The sequence below is a fragment of the Rattus norvegicus genome, chromosome 19 (assembly GCF_021556685.1).
Source record: "Rattus norvegicus strain SHRSP/BbbUtx chromosome 19, alternate assembly SHRSP_T2T, whole genome shotgun sequence".
Lineage (NCBI taxonomy): Eukaryota > Metazoa > Chordata > Mammalia > Rodentia > Muridae > Rattus > Rattus norvegicus.
The window spans coordinates 62877385-62890927 of record NC_141552.1 but is presented as its reverse complement, the minus strand read 5'-3'; the positions used below and the strand labels follow the sequence as shown (position 1 = coordinate 62890927).

At 51.6% G+C, this 13543-nt stretch overlaps 1 protein-coding gene across 1 annotated transcript in view; it reads right to left on the bottom strand.

Annotated features, from left to right (window-relative positions):
* Atp2c2 (ATPase secretory pathway Ca2+ transporting 2) overlaps positions 1-12476 on the bottom strand; it is a 57269-nt gene extending 44793 nt beyond the window's left edge. The window contains 1 exon segment of the mRNA NM_134462.1: positions 12284-12476. Within this exon segment, the coding sequence (NP_604457.1) occupies positions 12284-12376 (93 nt within the window). The 5' untranslated portion in view covers positions 12377-12476.
* Between the last annotated feature and the right edge of the window lie 1067 nt (positions 12477-13543).

Genomic DNA, 13543 nt, shown 5'->3' with positions numbered 1-13543 from the left:
CTTATCTTTTTTTTTTAAAGAGTCAAACTGGAAGGCACGTGCTCACACGTGTGTGGATGACTCAAGGGGGTGGGGAGAAGAGGGAACACAGAAGTGGCTGAATAGTGGAATTAGGACATCACTCCGTCAAGCTTTTAGTCAGGAGACCACCACCCATGCAGGCCAGAGAGAGACACGTGAGTCCTGGCTCAGGCTACAAGCTGCCACCACCAGCAATGGGACACTCGGTATCACAAGGGTACTGGGGACATGGCTCAGTTGGTAAAGTGCAGGCCACACAACCATGAGGATCAGAGTTCAGTGCCCAGCAGCACCCATGAAAAAGTCATGCACTGTATGCAGTCTCAGTGCTGGGGGACGCAGAGGCAGACAATGTAGCGGAACCAGCAAGCTCCACGTTCAGTGAGAAACTCAGTTTCAAAGAGTGGAGTGGAGAACAGAGGAAAACACCCAACTCAAGGCCGACCTCAGCACACAGTGGGCACTTCAGCACGCAGTGGGCGCACACACACACACACACACACACACACACACACACTTCCACAAGGCCTTTCAGAGAGTGGATCATGTATACATGAGGAAACACTGGACGAACCCAAATGGGGGAACATTCCATAAAGTTATGAGTTTGGGATCTTTAGGAATGGCAGACCTCAGATGGGCGTGGTGGCACACTCTGTTAATGCCAGCACTTGGGAGGCAGAGGCAAGTGGATCTCTGTGAGTTGGAGGCCAGCCTGGTCTACCAAGAAAGTCCAGAACAGCCAGGGCTACACAGAGAAAACTTGACTGGAAAAACTAAAAAGTTCTATTGATCTTGGAAGAATGCCAGGGACCTCGAAGATCAGGAAAACCAAGGAACCATTACATATAGCAGGGGACAAGGGGACACTGGACTTCAGAAGGTTCCAGATCCCATGCAGAAGGTGTGAGTCCACGGACCACTTGAGTGTGCCCGTGACTGAGTGAGGTATAGAGGGGACTGTAAAGCCTTTACTGCAATTACAAACGAATGTCTTCAAGTGTTTAGAGCAATGGATCACTGTGTAATTTGTATCCAATAGAGGTGGCAAAGGTAAGGGTCAGGTGGTCAGCAGAGACATGTATTAACTATAATGGTCTGGACAAAGGACATTCAGTGCCTGTCTCATGGTCTTCTAACAGGTCCCCTTCGTAGCTGCAGACCCAGTTTGCATATTCACCGAGCACAACTGGCCCAACACAGCTGCTAAGTCGACTTGTAGCGGCTTCTAAGTCTGTCCAAAAGGTTGGAGATTCGCCGTGACCACTTTGTTGAAGGGGCAAGTGGTGTCCCAGGCTCAAAAGACTTCACCCTGGGGTTGGGGATTTGGCTCAGTGGCAGAGCGCTTGCCTAGGAAGCGCAAGGCCCTGGGTTCGGTCCCCAGCTCCGAAAAAAAAAAAAAAAAAAAAAAAAAAAAGAACCAAAAAGACTTCACCCAAGGCCACAGTAGGCCTGAGCACTGAGCCTACCTCTTGTTGGGCAGTGGTCCCAGCAGTCTACCTCCTCCCTGCCTCACAGACACCCACTCCATGTCACCCACTCATTCTGGGATCAGTTGTGCAAGGCAGGTTTTCTTACGACCTGCTGTGGCCTGTACAGCAGGAAGTAGCAGGGCCTCAGCTGAGTCCAGGATGATAGGTAAGGTGACTCCAGAAGTACCACACCTGTGTTCCTGGAAATGGAGTCCCGCCCCTGGTGTCAGCTTCAGGCTTTGCTGGCCCGTCTAGAGACCAGCTGATAAAGGTGGTTTTCCTCCAGCCCTGGGGATGCCAAGGGCCTCCCTGTGGGCAGCATCAGACCCCTAACCTCAGTGATGTTGGGTCTCTGACCCCTGGTCCTGGGAGCATTTGGTCCCTGGCTGGAACAGTGTTGGGGGCCTAGGATCCACCTGGCCAGGAAGAGACAGGAAGGATGATTGGTTCACTCACTTGACACTCAGTCCAGGTACCAGGGGCTTCCTGCATTAAGTATTTTGACAGAGGCTGAGGTGCCTGAGAGAAAATTAGCCACCAGCACAGCGAAGTAAAACTTACGAGTCAGAGGACCAGCCTTCAAATTCCCAGGCAAGTTGTCTAACTACAGACTTGAAATTTCCGAACCTCTGGGACTCCCTCTAAGGGCTCAAAATGGGAAAGGGAACTAGCGGGTATGGACACCATCCAAGGTGAATACACCAGCCTGCTAATGGCACAGGACTCAGGGGAGGTGGGGGAGCTGAGGGGCAGTGGAACTGGGATGGCTCACTGAAGGTGCAGAAAAGACAGTGATGTGTGATAGCACCTCCCTGGAACGATGGGGACTGAGCCTTCCAAGCCTAAGGATCCAAGTTTAAGTTCCAAAAACCATATTAAATTAAACAAAACACCAAGCAGCCCCGGGAAGGAGACAGGTTAGAGGCAGAGACAGACGAACCACTCTCCAGCCAGCTGGCCTAGCCTACCTGGCAATTTTCACGCCAGTGGAAGAGAAAAGGACTCAAGGTTCTGGCCTGACGTCCCATGCAGGCGTGTGACACGCTTGACGCTCCACTCCCTATTTAATAGTTAATCACTATTTAATGGTCTAGATATTTAATCCTATATTTAATCACTCTTTTTCCCAGGAGGCGCCATCGCACGGAGGGTAGATACAGGCTTGGGACCCGGTGGAGCAATAGAGTCTACAGGAGAGCAGTCTGGGCCAGAGAAGCTTGCAACATAACCCACAGCCTTTAGATCGGCTCCGAGGAAGAACCAGAATGCCCACGCACATCATAGCCTGGCTGTCACACAGCGACAAGCTCACAGTGTCCCGGAGGAAAATGGAGCTGGAATACGTGGTGGGGACAAAGGTGTGGAATTGTGGCCCTTGAGATTTGCTGTGGGTTTGTGAGGAAAAAAAATATAGGACAGGTATAGAAAGGGGAAAATGAAAAGACAAAGGGAAGGGTCCCGCCCAGTCCCGGGTACCCCAGAGACAACAGTTAATAACCATGGGCATAGGCAGAATTTAATGAAAAGAAAAGGCAGGGCACACGGAAATTTCACTCCCTCCATGCTCGGGGTGGGGGTGGGGAGATTAGGAAAGAGCAGCTAAGCTGGAAGTCTTCAGAAACCAGAGGGAAAGTGACTCAGAGAGACACCGGCCCTCAGGGCTTCCTGGGGCACAGCCACCTCCCAGATCACAAAGGAGGAAGATGGATTTCTTTTCCCAGGAGTCAGGGCTCTGTGGCCTGTGCGTGGTGCCACCCAGGAGCGTCTCAGTCAAATGCAAGTCTGGTTCCCCGAGTCCCACCCCTTCCTCCAGCGAGTACCCTGTGTCACAGCAGAAGCAACAGGCTTTGTCTGTTATGTCATGCTCCGCCCTCCCTCACCTCAAGATACTCCACAGTGGGGCAGGCCTTCTGCTCACTTGCCCCAGAGAGGGACCACAAGGAGGACGTCTAACCAATGAGATGCTGCCAATCCATCAAGTGGGTCTCACGGTCCTGAGAGCACCAGAACCTCCAAGACCAGCTGAAGCCCAGAATACCAGAGTCACCCTAGGTGCCAGTGTCTGAGGTGTGGAGCAGGCCCAATGCTCTGCTCACACGCTCCCTGGGGCTGCTAGGAGTCAGTCTAACTTCTTGGTCATTTCATTAACTCTCCATAGGTGCCGAGGGGAGGGCCTGTGGATGAGCAAGGACCATGGAGACTCTGCTAATGCCACCTAAAAGCTAGGAGGATCCCATGGACAGAGCAAAGGGGGAACCCAGCAGTCTGGGAACAAACCCGACTCTCACTGATTCTTATGACCGAGCGTCTTCTTACACAGCAGAACACGGGGAAATAACCATGTGAGTCACCTCGGCCTCCTTCATACACCAGGAAGGGGTGGACCTGCCAGACGCTCGCTGCAGCCGGAACTCTGGGCCAGGGGTGATCTCATATCAGAGCCCCAGTACCCACAAGACCCCCCACATTTGATCTGCCTACAAGCAAAGACTTATAAACCCTGGGAATACATGAGTGGTCTTGTGGGTGACACACAAACTAACCAGGCCTTACCTCATGCCCATGGCTGTTCAGAGAGGTCACGTGCAACACTGACCTTGGTCATGGAAGTTTCCAGAATCACAAGTCTCGGGCACATCTTCCCTGTCTACACTTGATCGTGCTTTGTTGGGTTCTCTTCCCTCCAGTAGGTCAACAGAAGGTTCTAGAAGAGGCCTTGTAGCAGAACGGCTTCTGCCTAGATGTGGGGACTGACGGGTGCTTAACCTAACTTTAAGTACTGTACAACCTCCATGGCTTCTCCACAGTGGCTGCAGCTCCTGGGAGGACGGTGACTCCTCAGGAGATTGTTCCATAAGGAACTTGGGACTATCTATGTGCTGCCTCCCCTCTCATGACCACCACCAATCCAGCCTCGGGATAAGGCTTCTCTGCAGTCAGGGCTTTAAAAGAAGCCACTGGGATGAGGCAGGGCCACCAAGGGTGGTCCTTCAGGCTGGAGTTCTTAGTAGCTCAGGACACAAGACGCCCTCAGAGGATGATCAGGGTGGGGAGAGATGGTGTTCTCCAGCTCAGGAGGACTCAGAACCTAGCACCTCCATCCCAGGCCTCCAGCATGAACCATAGCAAGCTGCAGGGTTACAGCACCTCCTCCAAGGGCAGGCTGACTCACCTGGAGCCTCGGCACCCATGAGCAACACAGCTGAACCTCCACCCCCAGTTAGGTCCTCTAGGCAGGAAGTAGGCAGGAAGCTGAGGAAGAGCCCAGCCCTCTAGCTCTGGAGGCCATAGTGACCACAGGCCCTACTGAATGGTGCTGTGCTCCCTGTCTGCTGTCACTCCCAAGGTTTCACAGGTTGAAAGCCCTCCAAGGAGACGGGTGGGATGGCTCAGTGAGGAAAGAATGATCCTTGTTGTCAAGCCGGAGGACCTGAGCTTGAGTTCTGAGACTCATATGGCCGGAAGAGAGAACAGATTCCCACAAGTCTTCCTCTGGCCTCCACATGCACGAAATAATTTTTTAAAGTGTAATTAAAACCATCTCAGGAACTGCTCAGTATAGCCTGAGACACACAGTCACAGCCATGCATCAGAGTTAATCTTCCCCTTCCTCTCTGCACAGACACAATCGTGCTTCAGTGTAAATCTTCCCCTTCCCCTCTGCACAGACCATGACTGTGCTTCACTGTAAATCTTCCCCTTCCCTTTCAATGAGAACCCAAGACACGTCCTTCAACGATAATCTTCCCCTTCCCCTCTGTACAGACCATGACTGTGTTTCACTGTAAATCTTCCCTTTCCCCTTCCCCTTCCCCTCTGCACAGACCATGACTGTGCTTCACTGTAAATCTTCCCCTTCCCCTCTGCACAGACCATGACTGTGCTTCACTGTAAATCTTCCCCTTCCCCTTCCCCTCTGCACAGACCATGACTGTGCTTCACTGTAAATCTTCCCCTTCCCCTCTGCACAGACCATGACTGTGTTTCACTGTAAATCTTCCCCTTCCCCTTCCCCTCTGCACAGACCATGACTGTGTTTCACTGTACATCTTCCCTTCTCCTTCCCCTCTGCACAGACCATGACTGTGTTTCACTGTAAATCTTCCCCTTCCCCTCTGCACAGACCATGACTGTGCTTCACTGTAAAACTTCCCCTTCCCTTTCAATGAGAACCCAAGACACGTCCTTCAACGATAATCTTCCCCTTCCCCTCTGTACAGACCATGACTGTGTTTCAGTGTAACTCTTCCCCTTCTCTTTCAACGAGAACCCAAGACATGTCCGCTTTGAGGCTTCCTGGGTGTGAGATCACAGATGCAGAGATCTCCCATCCCACCTAAGGGACGGGAGAAGTGGTACCTAGAGCTTCTGTTCCATGCTCATCTCCTTGATCTTATCTTTACATTTGCGCCACACAGAAGAAGTTCAAGGGAACAAACATAGATGCTTAGCATGGGGCTGGGTGGCTCTGTTCATGCAGGGCTTCCCTTCCCTTCCCACTATTCCAGTGGCTTTGACCTCCCTCCCTCTGGGGTTTCTGCACATGCCCAGTAGTCATCCTAAAGAACAATCCTAAGGAGTCAAAACCCAAGACAAGGCCATTGGGGTGGCTCAGTGGCTCTGTCACTAAGCCTGGTGACCAGAGTTCAAACCCCAGATCCACATGGTGAAATGAGAGAATCAACTGGGTTGTCCTCTGATCTTCCTACATGTGCCGTGGCATGCACTCCCCTACCCTCTAACCATGTGTTTTGAGAACCTGAGGCTGGCAAGATGGCTCAGCAGGCAAAGGAGCCCATATAAAAAAAAAATGGAACCAACGTCACAAAGTCGTCCTCCGACCTCCACATATGTGCTGTGCCCAACACGCACCTTATACACATATACACAGCAATCAGTAAAATAAACTTTGTAAAAGCCATGACGATGGGAGACAGAAACACACTCTCCTCCTTTTTGCACAGGGATGCATTTTCCTCTCACACCAAATCCCAGGAATTAGGCAGCCAGCTCTGATCTCATACCAGCCATAACCACCTTGAGCCAAGCCCCCTTCCTAAGCCACTCACTCTATGGTACTGACGCAAAGCAACTCTGTCAGGCACTAGTGGGAGTGGGGAAGCCCAAGAATGACAGCCTGCGTCCATCCCTCCCTGCCTTCCAACTGGCACCTCATGTGACAGCTAGGGTCTCACCTGATAAAAGCTGCTTCCACTCACACCAGACACTACAAAGCCCTAGCTCTTGACTCTGCCAGGGTCCCTGGCCAAGGCCCAGTGTGTCCCAGTGAGGAGGTCCCCGATGCACTTTCTGCCAGCTCTCATTTCAATGGGTCATCAGCAGGGTGGGAGGAGAGGTCCAACACTTAGGTCCTCTATAAGCCAGACTGCTTTGAGCATGAGACAAACAAGTTCCTACTCTATTAAGGAGGGACACTGACCCATCTGGTAGATAGCCTTGTGCTCACTCACGATCGCTCAGGAGCCCCAGACCCCAGCTCTAGCCCCTCCCCCACCACGCACAGACACACACCTAACACTTCAGCTGTGTAGATCCTGGCTTCAGAGCTGACTCTAGGTTTCAGGACAAGGCTCATGACCTTAGGACTAAACAGACACCATGGTGTCTTCTTTGTGTTGATTCTCTGGGACCTTCAGGCTTCCTGAGAACTTACTAAGTTGAATCTCTTTCCTCGGCCTGATAAGTACAGACCTGGGAGCACTGATGACAAGATTCTCCACACACAGGAGAATGGAGTCATCCCAGATCTCAGCTGTAGACTCTCCAATGTAAGCTACAGTGGTTAGAGGGGCAGAGAGGGGCAGCCAGTCACAGGCAGGTGCCTGACGTGAATCCTGGCTTTGTTCGCAGCTCCCTGCCTGCCACCACCAAGGAGCCCTGAAGGGAGTTATTATACACAACAGGGCGAAGTGAAGAAACACCATCCTGCCATCCAGATGTTCCTTATCTGCGAGCAGCCAAGCCAGTTCTGCAACTATTGGTCACAGCCAGCTTGCCGCCGGGTGTCACAGGCCCGAGACTGATCACCTTAAACTAGCCAGCTCCTGGGTATCAACATCCCATTTGACACACGCGTGTGGACGTTGGCCATTCTTGGCACAATCATGCTCACAACTCCAAACTCTGAGCCCAGGGGAAAAAATAGCATCAAAGGAGACATTACAAAACTAGGGACTTGTGAGCAAGCTGTGTGTATCTGTGTATCTGTGTCTGTGTGTGTCTGTGTGCATGTGTGCGTGTGCATGTGTATGTGTATCTGTGTGTGTGTGTGTGTGTGTGTGTATCTGGGGGTGTGTGTGCACTCATGCATGTTTATGTAGCGTTTTTTTATATGATTCATGTCAGTTAAAGAAATCTCTCTTTTCTGCTCTTTCTTTGGGGGAGGAGGGTCTCATGTAGCCCAGGCTCTCCCTGAATTATCTATGGAGCCAGGGCGTGACCCTGATTGTAGATCCTCCTGTCTCCACTTTTAGAATGCTGTGATGATGGAAGAGACACAGATCTGGTTGGAAGTCTTCCTACTACTGCGGGAAGGCAGCCTGAGGGAGCTCCTAATTACCCCGCCGTTCCCTAGTGTTCACTCAAGCAGTGTCTCACCCCTCTCCTTTGGAGGGGACTAAGCCTCTTGCAAAGAGGTGCAGCAGAAGCTGTAAGTCCCTCGTGAGGTTCGCTGCGGCTATTCTAGGCCTACGATTACTCCTCCCCACTGTGCCATCCATCTGCTAGGCCACAGTGAGCCCCGTGGAAGGCACAGCCATTGTGCTTAGAATTGGATGGCTCCAGGCGAGACCACCACCTTGAGCCACAGAGCACTCAGCTGCACAATCACAAGTATCTGCCCCAAGCTTGGGGGGCAAAGTGTTCTTCAGCCAGGGATGGAGACTGGAACCAGCCATTGCACATCATGGGTTGGGTCTCGGTCATTTATGGTCTCGTCACAGCTGCTTTGAATCTTAGGAGCCTGTGCCCACAGCTGAGCTGTAAGCCTGTGGCTCCTAGATTGGCAAGTTGAATGTTAATGTGGACTGAAGTCACACCTAAGTGTATAAATTGTTAAGATGACAAGGGAAAGAGGGTGTGATCCTATTCTCTAAGATCCTTGTGTATTGGCGAATTATATTCTGATGCTTGTGAGTCAGTCTCAGGCTAAAAATATATATGTATAAATTCTATGATATAGAGAATATGTATACATACATGCATTCATACATACATGTGATATATACATATCATTTCTTTATGTGCAGTGGACACCCTGTCATTCAACCCAGACTCCACGACTGTTGTGTGTTGAGTTGGGCTGAGAAAAATGCCCATACTCTCTGCCAATTTCTTTAGCTGACATGATTCATATCAAAAAGGTTACACACACATGCACATACTCACACATACACACACATGCATGTACATGCACAATACAGCATCCTCAGTATATACCAAGTTTTATATATATATATATGTTATATACATATACACACATATATATGTATAATATATATATATTAGAATCTAGGGCCTTGCATATGCTAGACAAGGGTCAGGTCTTTGTTTTTAAATTAATCTTTATTTTTTTAATGTATATGGGTGTTTGTCTGTGTGTGTGTGACCACACGTATGCAGTGATCCCAGACATTGAAAGAGTACATGGATCTCCTAGAACTGGAATTACAGATGGCTGGGAGCTGCCATGTGGGTCTGGGAATTGAACCTGGGTCCTCTGGAAAAGCAACCACCACTTTAACTGAGAAGCCATCTCTCCCTCCTGAGCGTGGGTCTTAAACATACGAATCTGTGATTGCTTTCTTCACTGAGTCTTTAAAGTCTGACACGTTTATGAATATGTGACCAACTGCCAAGTCCTGATTTAAAACCAGTAGAAGGTCCTCACGACTGTAAGAAGAAAGGCCAGATTCTTTCTGATGAGGCTCCTAGGGTCAGCCGTGGAGCCTGACCTTCTCCCACCAGCCCCTGCACTTCCCTTCTCCTGGCTGGCCCTCTGCCTGGCGCATGCACTCGTCTTTCTACTCCTGTAAATCTCACACATTGTTCTCTCCCAGCTCCACACGCCACAGTCAAGGTCGACTATGACCTGCTTCCACCCACTGGGATGGATGCCTGAGGGCAGAGAGTGTGGGCATTTTCCTCAGCCCAATCTAACACTCCACAGTTGCTGGAGCCCGGGTTGTCATCGAATGACTAGGTGCCCATTGCACACATGCTCATCCAGACACCCAGGCCTGGATCTGGAGAGCCCAGAAGGGTGACAAGGTCAATAGTCAGGATGGTAGGACAGGTGGGAGTCACGCCCACCTCAGGAGCAGCCTCCAGGGCAGAGTCAAGGTCCCAGGAGCAGGAATTTCTAATCTCGTGTCCTCCTACCGTGCAGGACATCAGAGAGAGCTTTGTCCAGCATCAAAACCGAAGAGTCTCGCAAACCCCTGTCCATTTGTCACTCTGGAAACACGACAAAAAGGAGCTACCTCGCCAGCCTAGGGGCTGAACCTCAAATCTGCCTCGACCCCTGTAACTTGGGGGTTTCTCCATCTCTGTCAGCCTCAGGTTCCCTTCCGGTCCCTTTGGCTTTCTTCCTCAGCACATCTGAATCAGTAGGACCACTGACGAAACATCTCCCACTCCCTTCCCCTCCCCGTGAGCTGATTCGTGAATACTGTGCGCTGTATTATCCCCTGTGTCGCCCAAGATTGTCCAGTCCATATGCAGCGAGAACCAAATGATGCCCAACGGAACCTTGGTGCTCTTCTCTGTGCCAAAATTGCCATAAAGTTCATCTGGAGGTCAGAGGCCTCGGAGGGGACCCAGCCAGTCTCAGGACACCTGTGTGTGCTGTGAGGCCGACCAGCGCCTGGGACACAGCACCCACCAAATGGACATAAAGCCAAGTCATGACATTTGCAGAAGTGATCCCAGAGTGAACCCGGTTCCTCCCCAAAGCCTCTTGGGGGCCACAGGGTTCCAGCCCCAGCAGGGTGCAGTGTGTCCCCTGACCTTTTTGCTTCACCTCATTCCCGGGGACTGGTTTATTAGTATGGTTGTTTTGTGGTATGATATCAGGGATGGAAGCCAAGGAATTATGCATTGATCCACCATTGAATTCCACTCTTCCCAGACCCTGACTATGCACCCTGACGGTGCACCCTGACTGCATGCCTTGGGTTTATAAGGCCAGCTTTGAAGACAGCTCGCCTGACACATCTCCCCTTTTCTGAGGACTGCATGCATTGCTGACCTCCCCCATAAGTCTACAGTCCTGGTCACCATATGCCCGAGGCACCCTCATTTTTCAGTTGCTACAGGGAGTAGTCAGCTGGGAAATACACCTGCAGACTGGCCGGCCGCCTTTGAACACCTCAGGGGAACGAAGTCCACCTGGCTTAAGCATTTGCAGATGGGCTTCACCAAGCTCGCACCTGCACACTCTCAGAATCCCTGATGACAACCGGCTACACATCAGGGGCACTTAGGGACGCCCAGCCTTGCCCAAAACATCAAAAGACAGAGGAAGAAAATAGAACAGAAAAAGGTGGGAAGGAAGCCATCAGTGTCAACAAATACACTTTCAACTCCTGCTAACCACACATTATAAATGTGTAAGGACACACCTGGCATTAGCAAAGGATTATGGTACACCGCTAACCCGTGAGGCTGCTGAGAAACATGGATGGCTTGGGGTCCTGCGGTTCACAGCCCCAACACAAGAATTCTTACATCAACACCTATACGGAAAGGTTAAATGAATGCCTAGATGTCTAAGAACTACACCATCAAGTGTTTTGACTGTAGCATTCTTGGGGAGAAAATAAAATCAAAATGTTACAAAACATCTTCTTTTGTTTTGTTTCGAATTTAACCTAGACCCTCCTTCATCTTGGCATGAAAAGACCTGACATGGGGGGTGGGGGGGGGTTGTGCACAGGAGTTCTAGGTGTGCTGTGGGTTTCCACTCTTGGACTTTACAAAGCCGGTGGGGATGGGTCCCTCCTGGCTGGACCCCAACTGCTCCATCCACAGACACAGAAACAACCTTATGGTTGTTAAGAGAAACTTCTTGTACTGAAGTTCTGTAAGGTTATTTTAGGGGTTTCCCTTGAGGTTCACAGACACAGTTCAGAATGGGTGGGTGTTTGTTTTGTTTTTTAAGAAAGGGTTTTTCTGGGTAGCTTGTACTGAAACTCACTATATAGATCTCAGAGATCCACCTGTCCCTGCCTCCCAAGTGCTGGGATGAGAGGCATGTGCCACCATGCCTGGCTCAGAGCAACATTTTTAAAAACCACGGTGTTGTAGAGGAAAACCCTCTAGAGGAGCCCTACTGAGCCACTGCAGTTCTCACTCTTAAACTTGAGCGGGATTTTGTGCGGCTTTTTTTCCCCCCATCCCTTTGAATCCCAGCCTCCTTTAAAAGTCTACGCGGCTGTCTGTGTGTGCAGAGGCATTTAAATTCTCTGGACTCGAAGGAAACTACGTTAACTCCCTGGCTAGGTGGCCTGCCAGCTCCATGACCTTACAGAGCACAGGCCTCAGTTTCTCATTACCAAAATGGGCTGGCCTACTCAGGTTAACTGCTGAGTACTCTGCTTTGAGCCAGGTCGAGCGCTTTCTTCGCAGCTAGCTTCTTTTCAGCGTCAGAGGAGGCGCTGATTAGAATCTCAGTGTCTAGTGACCCATGGGGTCCCGGGGGCCAGATATAGCTTCCCAGGGGACAGATATGGGGTCGATTCCATGCTTCATACCAAATCGCCCAGACTCACCAGGGTGTCCACCTCGTCCCTTTCTAGCGCCTTGTACCGGTGGTTCTGGCCCAAGAAGGCCAGTTTCTGCAGAAACTTGAAGCGTCTCCCCATGGTGAGCTGGTGTCCAGGCTGCTCCACAGCCGGGCGTGGGGCAGGTCGTAGTCCCAGCCCGCTTCCCTGGGGCCCTAGCGAGGCCGCGGCTGGTGCTGCGCGCCCAGGCTTCCCGGGCGGCCAGGTTGCCGGGGAGCTGCCTACCTGGTCCCCAGGTAAGCTCCGCCCCTGGGCGGGGCTCAGCAGCGCCGCCCTCTGCACGCCTGGCCTGGCCCGCCCCGCTGGCGCCAGGACCCCGAACTCCCAGGGTCAGCCGCAGTGACTCCGGAAGGATCAGGAGGCTACTGTGTGGTCTCAGAGCTATGATTCTTGTCCAAACCTGCCAGAGCATAAGAATCACCTGAAAGGGGCAAAGTCCTGAGCCAAAAGCCTTACTTGGGATAGAGCAGCTCTGGGCCAGTCAATTATTTGGGCTCTCCGAGCCACCTGGCCACATCTGTAATTGAAATATGGCAGAAAGTTGGGACCTTACCTACAGGAGCCTTACCTACACCTATGTAGATGCGCCCTTGGGAGTAGGGAAACTGGGGGTACTACAGCCACCTGTGGAAGACCTCCGACCTTTATGTTCACCTGTAGAGCTCACTCCTCTCTTTCTAATGATCAGGACAGCACCCACCACCCCCGTCCCAGGAAAATTGGGAATCCTGCAGGGCTCAGCACCGAGCGTATTGCATTGGCAGCACGCTGGTACCCTGGTGGCGGGGAGATGGGTATCACACACTTTGGGCTGCCCAGTGTGTGCTTGTGCACTCTGGGAAGCCACAAGGCTTTAGGGTGGACCAGGGTCCCTAACTTCACGGAGCAGAGGTGGCCCCGGAGAAGGTTGGGTCCTGCCCCATCCTGGGTTTACTTTTGACCTCAGGCAGTTGATCAACTGACTGCATATTTGTTTGTGTGACTAACCTGTCCCCCGACTTTGAGCAAATAGTTGCCACCTTTCTCACTAGCTCCCCCAAGCGGTGGCCACTGCAGTCCTAGTCAACCTGATGGGACGCTTTAGTGGGCTCCACCTCTCCCTTGCTTCTTCCCTCTTAACAAAACCGAAGCACCTCCGCCATCCTGCCCATCCCCCACCACGATGCCTGCTCCCGCTGTGAGGCCCCTCCCCCAGCATGAGACGTCACCCCACCCCCACCCCAGTTCTGCCACGTCCTTCCAGATGTG